The sequence below is a fragment of the Heterodontus francisci genome, chromosome 49, assembly GCF_036365525.1.
Source record: "Heterodontus francisci isolate sHetFra1 chromosome 49, sHetFra1.hap1, whole genome shotgun sequence".
NCBI lineage: Eukaryota > Metazoa > Chordata > Chondrichthyes > Heterodontiformes > Heterodontidae > Heterodontus > Heterodontus francisci.
The window spans coordinates 13,918,664-13,933,031 of record NC_090419.1 but is presented as its reverse complement, the minus strand read 5'-3'; the positions used below and the strand labels follow the sequence as shown (position 1 = coordinate 13,933,031).

Sequence of the window (14,368 nt, the reverse complement as noted above, 5' to 3'; positions counted from 1 at the left end):
CAGGAGTCACAAAAAGGTAGTATACAGGTACAGCAAGTCATAAAGAAGGCTAATGGAATACGATCTTTTATTAGGAGAGGAATTGAAAATAAAAGTAAGGAGGTTATGCTTCAGTTATACAGGGCATTGCTGAGACCACATCTTGAATACTGTGTGCAGTTTTGGTCTCCTTGTTTAAGGAAGTTTGTGAATGCGTTGGAGGTGGTTCAGAGGAGGTTTACTAGATTGATACCTGGAATGAGTGGGTTGTCTTATGAGGAAAGGTTGAACAGACTGGGCTTCTTTTCACTGGAGTTTAGAAGAGTGAGGGGAGACTTGATTGAAGTATATAAGATCCTGAACGGCCTTGACGAGGTGGATGTGGAGAGGATCTTGTGGGGGCGCCCAGAACGAGGGGACACTGTTTTGAAATGAGGGGTCGCCCTTTTAGGACAGAGGTGAGGAGAAATGTTTTCTGAGGGTTATGCGACTTTGGAACTCTCTGCCTCAGAAGGTGGTGGAGGCGGGGGTCATTGAATATTTTTAAGGCGGGGGTAGATAGATTCTTGTTAGGCAAAGCAATCAACAGTTATCAGGGGTAGATGGGAGTGTGGAATTCGAGACACAAACAGACCAGCCATGATCTTAGTGAATGGCGGAGCAGGCTCGAGGGGCCGAATGGCCTACTTCTGCTCCTAATTCGTATGGGGGAAGGGTGTGTTAGTCTGGATTAAGGAACTCGGAGTCGCTGGAGTTGGGGTAGAAAACGGTGAAAGTAGGCGATGGATCAATTTTGAGAACATTCCTCTTCCTTGGTGCTGACAATGGGCCCCTATCCTTAACCTTGGCCTCCTCCACCGCCTATCCACCACACACGCGATGAACCTGCCCTGTGCGACCTCCGTCGCTTGCTGCGCCCGTACCTTGCCTGGGCGCAGAGGAGAGCAGCTCGCTGCTGTCAATCTGTCCCGCGTTGTAAAGTGCGAACTGCTCCAGTATTCTCTGTTTCGCTGGGTTCACGACGATCTGATGACTGGGTGAAGACGAACCTGTGTGGGACAAGCGGAGAGAGAGAGAGAGAGAGAGGGTCAGCGGGACTGTGGGGCACGAGGCGCAAAAGGAGCCACATCTGGCCGAGTGCTGTCCGAGGCCTTTCGGCCCGTCCAGCCTCTTTGCAAGAGCTGTCCCAGTTTAATCCCACACCTTCGCCTTTTCACGTCGGACCCTGAAAATTAGTCCCTTTCAAGTACCTGCCCAAGTGCTTTTCTGCCAGTTCCTCTGGAATATTCCTCTCACCCTTTCGGGTAGCTCGTTCCAGCAGGGTCAATGGCTATCAAACATTTGAGATTTTTTTATTTTTTTTATTTATTTCGTGGATGAAACCAAACAGCGGAAATGAAAGCTTCCCCCCTGCAACCCAAGTGAGCTCCCGAGTCACTCAAACCGACCCAAGGAGGCCTCAGGATTCATTCTTGCTCCGCGCTATCGGGTCTCGACTGGGTCGATGGCGGGACCTCTGCAAATTCACCTCAGCCTCCTGCACACTGGGGGAAGCCTCCTGCTGTGAATCACCATGCACCAACTCCTTCTGGGGAGGTGAGAGACAGAGGGAGAGACAGAAAGAAATATTGGGCGGGGGGGGAGGGGTGGGGGCTGGGGAAGCCAGAGAGGGAGAGAGGAAGAAAAAGGCTAGGAGATGAAAAAAAAACAGAGAGGGCTGAGACAGGAGAGAAGTGGAACACCTCTGTACCTTAATCAAACAACGAATATGCACACTTCCAGACGACAGAGGCATCGCAGCCCAAGCCCAATCCAAAGCTGGGAACTCTGCGGCGAGTAACTCACCTCCTGACTCCCCAAAGCCTGTCCACAAGGCACAAGTCAGGAGTGTGATGGAATACTCTCCACTTGCCTGGATGGGCGCAGCTCCAACAACACTCAAGAAGCTCGACACCGTCCAGGACAAAGCAGCCCGCTTGACCGGCACCCCATCTACAAACATTCACTCCCTCCACCACCGACGCACAGTGGCAGCAGTGTGTACCATCTACAAGATGCACTGCAGCAACGCACCAAGGCTCCTTCGACAGCACCTTCCAAACCCGCGACCTCTACCAACTAGAAGGACAAGGGCAGCAGACGCATGGGAACACCACCACCTGCAAGTTCCCCTCCAAGCCACACACACCATCCTGACTTGGAACTATATCGGCCGTTCCTTCACTGTCGCTGGATCAAAATCCTGGAACTCCCTCCCTAACAGCACTGTGGGTGTACCTACCCCACACGGACTGCAGCGGCTCAAGAAGGCGGCTCACCACCACCTTCTCAAGGGCCAATTAGGGATGGGCAATAAATGCCGGCCTGGCTGAACTGGCAACAAAGTCAGTGACCAGAAACATTAACCTGGAATCTCTCTTCCCCCTTCCGGTCCTCGTCAAAGCAGAGGAACCCTCCAACAGGGCGTGCGAGTAGACACCACTGCAACTGAAAAAAGACTCCATCTTTAAACGCTGCAGGGTCCAGTTCTCGCCAGCAGATGGCAGCTGAGGTACAGCATCAATAAATGCACAGAAACGCCGTTTTGAGAGTGTGGGGGAAGTCCTGGAACCTTCGAGCACGGGAGCAGCCCATTCGGCCCAGCTCTTTGGAAGAGTGATCCGGTTAGCCTGCCTCCCCGCTGCTCTTCCCCCACAGCCGGGAAGACTGCTCCTCTTCCAGTGTTCAACTCCCCTTGTAAAAAGTTACGACTGAAGTCCGCTTCCACCGCCCCTTTCGGGTGGCGCGTTCACAGATCGCTGTACTGCGCAGAATGGTCACAGCGCAGAAGATGGCCATTCGGGCCTGCCGTGTCTGCGCCAGCTCTCCGAAAGAGCAGTTCACCGCGTGCCACTCACCCCGCCCCCCCACCCCCCCACCCGCCCGGCAAACCCTGCGCATTCTTTCCTTGCAGATTAACAATCTTAATACCCTCCCGGATGCTGTCTGGAAAATATCTTTCATGTTACGGACAGGAGGGAGACGATAGGGATGGTTTCCCCCCTTTTTAACCTCCCGACTGACCGAAGACAGCCCGTGGTTGCTTTAATGGCATAAAAGAAAGATAAATATTTATTGTACAACACCCACGTTCACACTCATACAGAAACACACACACTCCAGATAAGATAGAGTTTATAAAAGGTAACATGCTTTAGATCTGTAAATTTTAAACAGTCCACGCTTCATAAATTTTATTTGCCTCATGTATTCCCCACTCCGGTTGTTTTGCCGATTATCTTAAATCTGTGTCCCTCTGGTTACCGACCTTCCTGCCACTGGGAACAGTTTCTCCTTATTTACTCCATTGAAACCCTTCCTGATTAACCTGCTCTGCTCCACGGAGAACAGTCCCAGCTTCTCCCAGTCTCTCCACGTGGCATGGCACCTATACTCAGCCACTCATCACTTTCTCAACATCTCCCACCCTGTCCTCTCCCCCTTTGACAGAGCATACCCAAGGGAGAACAGACGGGCGATTGTAACCAAACAGCTACTGTGGCCTCAGAGGGTTAACATACTTTAGCCGACTGAGGGACAACCCGGCAGAGGGCTTTAAAGTTATTTGCAACAATCTTCAGCCGGAAGTGCCGAGTTGATGATTCATCTTGGCCTCCTCCTCAAGTCCCCAGCATCACAGATACCAGACTTCAGCCAATTCGATTCACTCCACGTGATATCAAGAAACGACTGAAGGCACTGGATGCTGCAAAGGCTATGGGTCCTGACAATATTCCGGCAATAGTACTGAAGACCTGTGCTCCAGAACTAGCCGCGCCCCTAGCCATGCTGTTCCAGTACAGCTACAACACTGGCATCTACCCGGCAATGTGGAAAATTGCCCAGTTATGTCCTGTACACAAAAAGCAGGACAAGTCCAACCCGGCCAATTACCACCCCATCAGCCTACTCTCAATCATCAGTAAAGTGATGGAAGGTGTTATCAACAGTGCTATCAAGCAGCACTTGCCTAGCAATAACCTGCTCAGTGACGCTCAGTTTGGGTTCCGCCAGGGCCACTCAGCTCCTGACCTCATTACAGCCTCGGTTCAAACATGGACAAAAGAGCTGAACTCAAGAGGTGAGGATGAGAGTGACTGCCCTTGACATCAAGGCAGCATTTGACTGAGTATGGCATCAAGGAGCCCTAGCAAAATTGGAGCCAATGGGAATCGGGGGAAAACTCTCTGCTGGTTAGAGTCATACCTAGCGCAAAGGAAGATGGTTGTGGTTGTTGGAGGTCAATCATCTGAGCTCCAGGACATCACTGCAGGAGTTCCTCAGGGAAGTGTCCTAGACCCAACCATCTTCAGCTGCTTCATCAATGACCTTCCTTCAATCATAAGGTCAGAAGTGGGGATTGTCGCTGATGATTGCACAATGTTCGGCACCATTCGCGACTCCTCAGATACTGAAGCAGTCTGTGTAGAAATGCAGCAAGACCTGGACAATATCCAGGCTTGGGCTGATAAGTGGCAAGTAACATTCACGGCACACAAGTGCCAGGCAATGACCATCTCCAACAAGAGAGAATCTAACCATCTCCCCTTGACATTCAATGGCATTACCATCGCTGAATCCTCCACTATCAACATCCTGGGGGCTACCATTGACCAGAAACTGATCTGGAGTAGCCATATAAATACTGTGGTTACAAGAGCAGGTCAGAGGCTGGGAATCCTATGGTGAGTAACTCACCTCCTGACTCCCCAAAGCCTGTCCACCATCTACAAGGCAAAGGTCAGGAGTGTGATGGAATACTCTCCACTTGCCTGGATGGGTGCAGCTCCAACAACACTCAAGAAGCTCGACACCATCCAGGACAAAGCAGCCCGCTTGATTGGCACCCCATCCACCACCTTAAACATTCACTCCCTCCACCACCGACACACAGTGGCAGCAGTGTGTACCATCTACAAGATGCACTGCAGCAACGCACCAAGGCTCCTTAGACAGCACCTTCCAAACCTGCGACCTCTACCACCTCGAAGGACAAGGGCAGCAGACGCATGGGAACACCACCACCTGCAAGTTCCCCTCCAAGCCACACACCATCCTGACTTGGAACTATATCGGCTGTTCCTTCACTGTCGCTGGGTCAAAATCCTGGAACTCCCTTCCTGACAGCACTGTGGGTGTACCTACCCCGCACGGACTGCAGCGGTTCAAGAAGGCAGCTCACCACCACCTTCTCAAGGGCAATGAGGGATGGGCAAGAAATGCTGGCCTGGCCAGCGATGCCCACATCCCATGAATGAATAAAAAAAAAATTTAAGAGTTTGATAGGGCGGACGTCGAGAAGATGTTTCCACTTGTGGGGGGAGACCAGAGCTCGGGGGCCATCAATATAAGACAGTCAGTAATAAATCCAATGGGGAATTCAGGAGAAACTCCTTTCCCCAGTGAGTGGTGAGAATGTGGAACTCGCTCCCACAGGGAGTGGTCGAGGTGAATAGTATCGATGTATTTAAGGGGAAGCTGGATAAACACATGAGGGGGAAAGGCCATGCCCTGTAAGGTCCGTGCGTGCGCGCTCCTGCATCAACCTGGAAGATACCGCGCAGGCCCCTCGTACGTTGCCCCCCTTCGAGACACCTTCCACGCACAACTGCATGGAAACATTTCACAAGGTGCTGGCGCGTTCAAATGATCAGTGAAAAAAAATCTAGAAGGGATATTGGGGAAAGGAATAGAGGGATGTGTTGGTGGGGTAAGATGAAATAGGGTGGGAGGCGGCTTGGGTGGCCACACCCCACCCCCTCCCTCCCCAGGTGGACATAGGAGATCTACGGCCACTACTTTGAAGAGCAGCGGGGCGTTCTCTCCGATGTTCTGGGACCAACAACGTAAAAATAAACATTGTCTGGTCATTTATCTCATCGCTGTTTGTGGAATCTTGCTGTGCGCCAATCAGCCGCCACGTTCCCGAAATTACAACAGTGACTATGCTTCAAAAGTTAGTTATATAATTGCTTATATACATTGTCGATCTCTGTTCGCTTCTTTTCCCCCCTCAAGTAGGTTTGGAGACAGGTTTGTAACATTTGCGTTTACCTTGAGAGATGGCCGAGGCTGACCAAGCCTCTGCTCCACGCAAATCTCCGAGAGCTTGGGGTCTGGGCAACCCGGGGCGGTTGCCCAGCGACGGGTACACAGAGTCTGTCTGCTGCGGCCCGGGGGCGCAGGCTGGTCGCGAAAGGGCCGGCTCGGGCCGAGAGCTGCTGCTGCAACCCCGCCGGGAGGACGTGCTGCTGCCGCCGCCGCCGCCGTCGTCCATCGAACTCTCGCTGCTTTCCACGGGCTGGCACAGGCTGCTGTAGGAGGAGTCGGAGCCTGCCGCGCCGAGGGGGCCACTGGCGCCTTTGCCGCAGGAGGTCGAGGTGCCGGGGGCCCCGTGTCGGTGCTTGGCCTGCGGGAACTGCGAGACGTACGGAGACTGGCCCGCGCCCCGCCGCCTCTCCGTCTCGAGCGCCTTGGAGCCAGATTCGGGCGGAGTCGGAGAGTCGCTGGGATACGAGCTCAAGCGTTCCTGCGGCGGGTACCTCGGCCCGGGGCTGTCCCATGAGCGGGCGGCGTTGCCGTGGGCCTGCGACTGCGAGGCAAACCTGTAGGTGTTCTCGACCGGGCTGAGCGAGCTGCGCTGCAGTCTGTCCGCCAGCGCATCCACTGGTTCTGCTGCGGAGGCGGGGTCCGAGCTCCCGGCCGTCGAGGAGCCGGACAGGGACTGGACTCCCTGCGACGCCGGGGGCCACGCGAGCCTCTTCAACTCCTCCAGTTTCTCGTAGACCTGCGGGGGGGGGGGAAAAAAGAGAAAAGGACGTGAGGGCTTGCCCTCAGCATCACTGCACCTCTCAGGCGTGCCGAAGTGCTCGACTGACAACCTGTGCTTCCCTGCCGCCTACATCTGGGAAAGGGGCGCTAACCATTTGCCATTACTTTAGGAGGCACTTGCTCTGTTCGGCGGCAAGCGTGCTTCGAAAACTGGCAACCCCCGGCAGTGCTGCACTCCCTCAGCGCCTCCTTTCCTTCGCCCTCCTCCATTCCCAGCAGCTTTCCTGCCTCTTCTCCCAAGAAGCCGTTTGGGGCTGGCGGTGGTGGTTGCGCAGTCGAAGGTGGCTCCCAAAGGGTCGGTCTGCTCCCCCGCACCACCCCCCCCCCCCAACCACACACCTCAGCCCAAGCGGCCTCCTCCTGTGCCATAAGTGACCCTATTCCATTGCTTGCATTTCTATAGCGCCTTTCACAGCCTCGGGACTTCACAGCCAATGAAGTACTTCTGAAGCGTAGTCGCTGTTGTAACGAAAGACAGCGCAGGAGGGCCCGGCTGAGACGAGGAACTCTGCCCGCTTGTTCCCGGGACTTTAAGACCAAACGACTGCCCCCGTTACCTACACAACAATCCATACACTTCAAAGTTAATTCCTGCACATCGAGTCCTTTGCAATTATTGGCATGGGTCACAGTAGGGGGCCGTCACTTAGCATCTTCATCAAGGTTCGAAGGATTTGGGGGCGGGGGGTAGTTCCGGAGTGACATGACGACTTTTGAGGGCGATAGATCTCAGGGAAAAGAAGAAAAAAAAGAGTTCCCCAATGGATTTATTGGCGACTGCTTTAGGATGCACTGACTATGATTTTCCAGAATTCCTTAGATTCAGGAATGGTCCCATCAGGTTGGAAGTTGGCAAATGTTACACAGCTTTTCAAGAAAGGAGGGAGAGAAAAAACAGGAAACTACAAGCCGGTCAGCCTAACATCAGTTGTTGGAAAAACGCTGGAATCTATTATCGAGGAAGTCTCAACATTGCAGTTATAAAAGCACAGCATTATTAGAACAGGTCAACATGGTTTTTACTAAAGGGAAATCCTGTTTGACAAATTTAGTAGTGTTTTTCGAGGATGTAACCAGTTGGGCAGATAAAGGGGAACCAGTAGATGTAATGTACCTAGATTTTCGAAAGGCATTCAATAAGGTGCCACACAAAAGGTTAATAGGCAAGATGAGGGCTCCGGGTGCTGGGGGGTAATGTATTAGCGTGGATAGAGGATTGGTTAACGGACAGGAAGCAAAGTGTGGGGATAAACAGGGCATTTTCAAGTCGGCAGGCAGTGAATAGTGGAGTGTCACCACATCTGGAATATTGTGTGCAGTTTTGATCACCACATTTAAGAAAGGATATACTTGCACTGGAGGCAGTGCAGCGAAGGATTAGTAAATTGGTCCCTGGGATGAGGGGTTTGTCCTATGATGAGAGGCTGAGTAAATTGGGCCGATATTCTCTGGAGTTTAGAAGAATGAGAGGTGATCTCATTGAGACATAAAAGATTCTGAAAGGGCTGGACAGGGTAGAAGCCGAGAGGTTGTTCCCACTGGTCGGGGAGTCTAGGACACGGGGGCACAGTCTCGGGATAAGGGGCCGATCATTCAGGACTGAGATGAGGAGAAGTTACTTCACTCGGAGGGTTCTGAATCTTTGGAAGTCTCGACCCCAGAGGGTTGTGGATGCCCCATCACTGAATACATTTAAGGCCGGGATAGATAGATTGCTGGTCTCGGGGAAATCAAAGGGATATGGGGCGCAGGCGGGAAAGTGGAGTTGAATCCTAAGACCAGCCATGACTGGACTTAATGGCGGGGCAGGCTTGCTGGGCCACATGGTCTACTCCTGCTCCTATTTCTTGGATTCATGGCCCTTGGTTTTGGACTCCCTACAAGTGGAAACATCCTCTCTACGTCTACCCTGGGAAACTCCTTCATAGGTTTAAAAGACCCTTGATAAGGTCACACCTCAGCCTTCCCTAGAAAAAACAGCCCCAGCCTGTTTAGCCTTTTCTGATCAGTTCTGACATCATCCTTGTAATCATTCCTCAGGGATAGGGGATTATTTATTTATTTGCGACGTGTAATATCTGTAGTTACCCGAGTCATTTTTGGTCTCCTCTTTCTCTTGCGGTTGAGGCACTCGCAGGCCAGGAGGCTGAGTTGCACTGGGATATGCCCCTTGCAGCCACCTGCTTCCCTGTCCAGGTGTTTCTGGCAGATCCTGGCGGCAACATGCTGCTGGCTTTGCCGCCCGATGGACGCCGTCCGCCCCGTGATCTCCTCATCGGCGTCGCCATCTTCCTCCTTGACGATATCTTTCTGTTTGCAACGACAAAGAACCGCAGCGTGGGCTTATGGCACTAACGCACATGGCCAGAGACGGAATACCGAGCTTGGCAGGGGCGCAGTCGTCCTTCCCACGAAACGGGGTAGCTCGAAAGCTCCCCGGGGAGAGGGGGGGGGGGGGGGCGCCCCGCCTGTATACGCACAAATCTGGCCGCAACGTTGTAGGCGGTCCGCGCTGAGCGCGACCTCCTAGTCCCGCATCATACCCTGCCCCAGAGCCCACTCAACCGCATCCAATCGAAGCTAAGCTGAAATTCACCACTTAATATGAAACATCAAAGGGATATGGGGAGCAGGCGGGGAAGTGGAGCTGAATCCGAAGATCAGCCATGACTGGACTGAATGGCGGAGCAGGCTCGATGGGCCGAATGGTCTACTCCCGCTCCCTACTTTTTGTGATCTCAGGAATGGGAAAACTCCGCATGTCCGACCTCAAGCGCACCCCAGGTAAGGTCACTCAAGCCAGAGGTGTCTTTCTCCTCCTCTGCCCCAACATGATGCTTTAACCCATCAGCCCGCGCGTTGCTCTTCCCCACCCCACCCTACCCCTGCCTTAGGCCTGTTCTGAGTGGCACTGCCATAGACCTCTCCAACACTCTATCGAGTTGCAGCAGGAGAGAAGGACCGGATGGCAAAGCGAGCGGACAGCATCGCATGCCAAACGGTGCCGCCCATTCGGCTGTTCCCAACTCCAGATGGGAAGGAGACCGGGAGAAACTGCAGACGTCGGAAAGGAAGCTCACCAGGTATTTAGACTGTGCTGATCCTTTGGTTTCCAGGGCTTTCCGTCCGGTCAGAAGCTCCAACAAAACCTGGGGAGGGAGACAGAGAGACAGACAGACAAAGGGAGAGAGCGAGAGCGCGACAGACAAGAGGGAGAGCGCGAGAGAGGCAGACAAGAGGGAGAGCGCGAGAGAGGCAGACAAGAGGGAGAGCGCGAGAGAGGCAGACAAGAGGGAGAGCGCGAGAGAGGCAGACAAGAGGGAGAGCGCGAGAGAGGCAGACAAGAGGGAGAGCGCGAGAGAGGCAGACAAGAGGGAGAGCGCGAGAGAGGCAGACAAGAGGGAGAGCGCGAGAGAGGCAGACAAGAGGGAGAGCGCGAGAGAGGCAGACAAGAGGGAGAGCGCGAGAGAGGCAGACAAGAGGGAGAGCGCGAGAGAGGCAGACAAGAGGGAGAGCGCGAGAGAGGCAGACAAGAGGGAGAGCGCGAGAGAGGCAGACAAGAGGGAGAGCGCGAGAGAGGCAGACAAGAGGGAGAGCGCGAGAGAGGCAGACAAGAGGGAGAGCGCGAGAGAGGCAGACAAGAGGGAGAGCGCGAGAGAGGCAGACAAGAGGGAGAGCGCGAGAGAGGCAGACAAGAGGGAGAGCGCGAGAGAGACAGACAAGAGGGAGAGAGCGAGAGAGACAGACAAGAGGGAGAGAGCGAGAGAGACAGACAAGAGGGAGAGAGCGAGAGAGACAGACAAGAGGGAGAGAGCGAGAGAGACAGACAAGAGGGAGAGAGCGAGAGACAGACAGACACAGGGAGAGAGCGAGAGACAGACAGACACAGGGAGAGAGCGAGAGACAGACACAGGGAGAGAGCGAGAGACAGACACAGGGAGAGAGCGAGAGAGAGAGAAAGAAAAAAAAAAGTCCATTGAAAGGAATCGCTTAGTAAAGCAAAAACTTGCATTTCTGCAGCGCCTATCACAACCTCAGGAGGTTTCCACAGCGTTTTACAGCCGAGGGAGCACTTTTGAGGTGTCGTCACTGGCGCAGTGCAGGAAATGCAGCAGCCCGGTGTGCGCACAGCAAGCTCCCACAAACAGCAATGATATAAATCACTAGACAATCTGCCTTAGTGACAGGGACTGAGGGACGAACGCTTCCGCGGGACTTGGGAGGAAGGAGAGAAGTCCCCTCGCACTCGCCATCCCCCGGCTCTCCTTTGAAATGGTGACCGTGGGATCTTCCTCGTCCACCCGAGGGGGCGGGCATCACCTTGGGAGTGAGACCGCACCTCGCCCACCCACCCACACAACCCTGATGCCTGTCACCATATTGTGTGTGTAAAGCTCTGCATTACTCCCAGCCATCACCTCAACCCTTTTTGCCTCCCCTCTTTATCGATATTGGGGTGGTCGCTGCTCCTTGGAATATTCCAGTTCCAGCTATGGAATACTCCATATCAAATACTATCAAATACTCCACCCAACACAGTCCCCGTCCTCCTTCTACCCTCACAGTATTAAAGCCAAAACTGCAACACATCTCCAGTCGACATCTGCAGCATTTAAACCTTTCACCTTCAGGGGCTGCTCAAATTAAGCCTCGCTGGTCACACACAAAGTTTATATCAATGTTCACGCCAATTTGAAAACATCACAAGCCACCAACATCAAACACTCCCAGGACAGGTACAGCACAGGGTTAGATAGAGTAAAGCTCCCTCTACACTGTCCCCATCAAACACTCCCAGGACAGGTACAGCACAGGGTTAGATACAGAGTAAAGCTCTCTCTACACTGTCTCCATCAAACACTCCCAGGACAGGTACAGTACGGGGGTTAGATACAGAGTAAAGCTCTCCCTACACTGTCCCATCAAACACTCCCAGGACAGGTACAGTACGGGGGTTAGATACAGAGTAAAGCTCTCCCTACACTGTCCCCATCAAACACTCCCCAGGACGGGTACAGCACGGGGGTTAGATACAGAGTAAAGCTCTCCCTACACTGTCCCCATCAAACACTCCCCAGGACGGGTACAGTACGGGGGTTAGATACAGAGTAAAGCTCTCCCTACACTGTCCCCATCAAACACTCCCCAGGACGGGTACAGCACGGGGTTAGATACAGAGTAAAGCTCCCTCTACACTGTCCCATCAAACACTCCCAGGACAGATACAGCACGGGGGGGTTAGATACAGAGTAAAGCTCTCTCTACACTGTCCCCATCAAACACTCCCAGGACAGGTACAGCACGGGGGTTAGATACAGAGTAAAGCTCCCTCTACACTGACCCATCAAACACTCCCCAGGACAGGTACAGCACGGGGGTTAGATACAGAGTAAAGCTCTCTCTACACTGTCCCCCATCAAACACTCCCAGGACAGGTACAGCACAGGGATTGGCTCCTCTCTGATTGGGAATACTGAGTGCTGAGTGCCTCAACAAGGTGCAGCTGACAGTGCTGCAGTCAGTTGCTGGAGGTGCTGCTGAGGAGGGAACTGCAAAAACTTTTCAACAACTTTTGCTGCAGAGGAGGAAAGACTTTGAAAAAGGCTGTATTTCGAGGTGGGTGTCGAGCACCAAGCTTTCATTTCATTTGGACTGTTGTGGGAGGTGAAAGAGGCCAGAAGAACAAGGGGTGGGGGCTATACAATTCTGTAGGGAGCTGTGCAGTTGCATTAAAGTTGCAGGGAAGCTCCCTCCCCACCCCAGTTGCCCAGCCTGAGTCAGCTGAAGCTGCCTGGCTAATAGAGACATCAGGATCGAACGAGAGCCTGGGCAGCTTTCGGCTGACCCAGGTGAAGACCCCTCCCACAACCAGAAGACCGGAAGACCAGAAGTGTTTACAGTGCTCTGAGTACCACCCTTTAAGGGGAAAAAAAAGCAAAGTCATCGCTTGCAGCCTGTCTTTCCCATTTCCTGTATACCCTCAGCCTCTCCCCAAACCTCCTAGTTAGTTTCTTTGTTTGTTTGCTTACCTGCAATTTGGGGGTGGGTTTGGCTCTTGAGCCATGGCAAGCCCATCATCACCGGTGGCGGGGCCTTCTCATACCTATGCGGCTGTAGCCTCTGTGGCCACCCGTGTGACCCCGTCACCTTTTAAATTAATTACTTCAAGCCATGGGGTAAAGAGCTATCCCCACCCCAATATGTCTATAGAGGCCTGTGTAAAGGCAATGGCCGAGGTTGTCGGCCCCTCGGCCATTGTGGCAGCCTCAAAAATGTACGGGAAGGCTGTGTTCTTCCTGAAGACCGAGCGGGCCGTGTCCCTGGCCCTGAGTAAAGGGCTCACTGTGGGTGGGACTTTCCTGCCGGTGGACCCTCTAGGGGCCACTGCTCAGCGGATAATGTTATCAAACGTCCCGCCCTTTATTCCCAGTGAGCTCCTCCTCCCCCACCTGCACCATCTGGGGGAGGTGAGGTCGGGGATCACCCCAGTCCGGCTTGGTCTTCGGGAGCACAGCCTCCAACATGTCTACTCCTTCAGCCGCCAGTTATTTATGCAGCTGGCGCGGGAGGAGGACACGGAGGGCCAATTTAATGTGGAGTTCCAGGGGACGGCCTACCGCGTCTTTTGGACCTCGGACGGGGCGCGGTGCCACGTCTGCAAGGGGGTGGGGCATGTTCGTAAGAACTGCCCCAACCTCCCGGCCGCCAGCTCCACCTCGGCGGCCCAGAGTGGTTCCACAGCACCTCCTCCCACTCCCCCAACACATCCAATAGACACCGCTCAGTCGGTTCCGGAGGCTGTGGTTTTCACAGCCTCCGGCGGGGAGGGGAGCGTCCGTCCGAGTGGAAGGAAGACGCGGGGAAAAAAGAAACATCATGAGGCGCGTCCCCTGGACACTTTGACTCAACCCGAGCCTGAGCTCAGCCCAAAGCCCATTCCCATGGAATCCACCTGTCCCAGGGCTGGGCTCAGGCCGAGGGTGACAAGAAAGGGAAAAAAGGGTGTGGAGGCGGAGGCCTCTGATGACATGGAGGTCTCTGAGTCTCCGCGCCCAAGTGCGAAAAAGAGGAGAAGGCACCCCTCCACAGAAATAACACAGGGCACTGAGGTGCAGGACCCATCTGTTGGAGGGGAGCTGCCTCCTGTTTCTGGTCCTCAGGTTCCCCCTGCCGCCACCACCAAGGCTACAAAGTCCGGGCAGGTGCTCCCTATTCCTCAGGATGGAGGGGAGGGGATGGCCCCGCACATGAGGCCCCTCCTGAAGGAGTAAGTGGGGCCCTGCTTGTGGTGGGGGAGCCTGGGGACGCCACCCATTCTGCCACTGCTACTGGGTCGGGTGCCCTGAATGAAGGGGAGGGCGAGGCCCCAGAGGGTCGGGCCTCCCAACCGGAGTCCACCACCAACCAGGAGACACCCGACCCAGTTATAACTGAGAATGCTGCCCCATCTGCTGGGCCTATGGGTGCTGGCGGAGCGGGAGATAGCCTCCTCCCTCCGCCTCCAGTCTCGGCTCCGGCT

General features: G+C 54.1%; 1 protein-coding gene across 1 annotated transcript in view; it reads right to left on the bottom strand.

The window, feature by feature from the left end:
• Positions 1-14,368, bottom strand: part of irak1 (interleukin-1 receptor-associated kinase 1) — a 61,110-nt gene that overhangs the window by 4,205 nt on the left and 42,537 nt on the right. Inside the window, 4 exon segments of the mRNA XM_068024245.1 lie at positions 903-1,028; positions 6,073-6,805; positions 8,938-9,159; positions 9,930-9,998. Of these exon segments, the coding sequence (XP_067880346.1) occupies positions 903-1,028; positions 6,073-6,805; positions 8,938-9,159; positions 9,930-9,998 (1,150 nt within the window).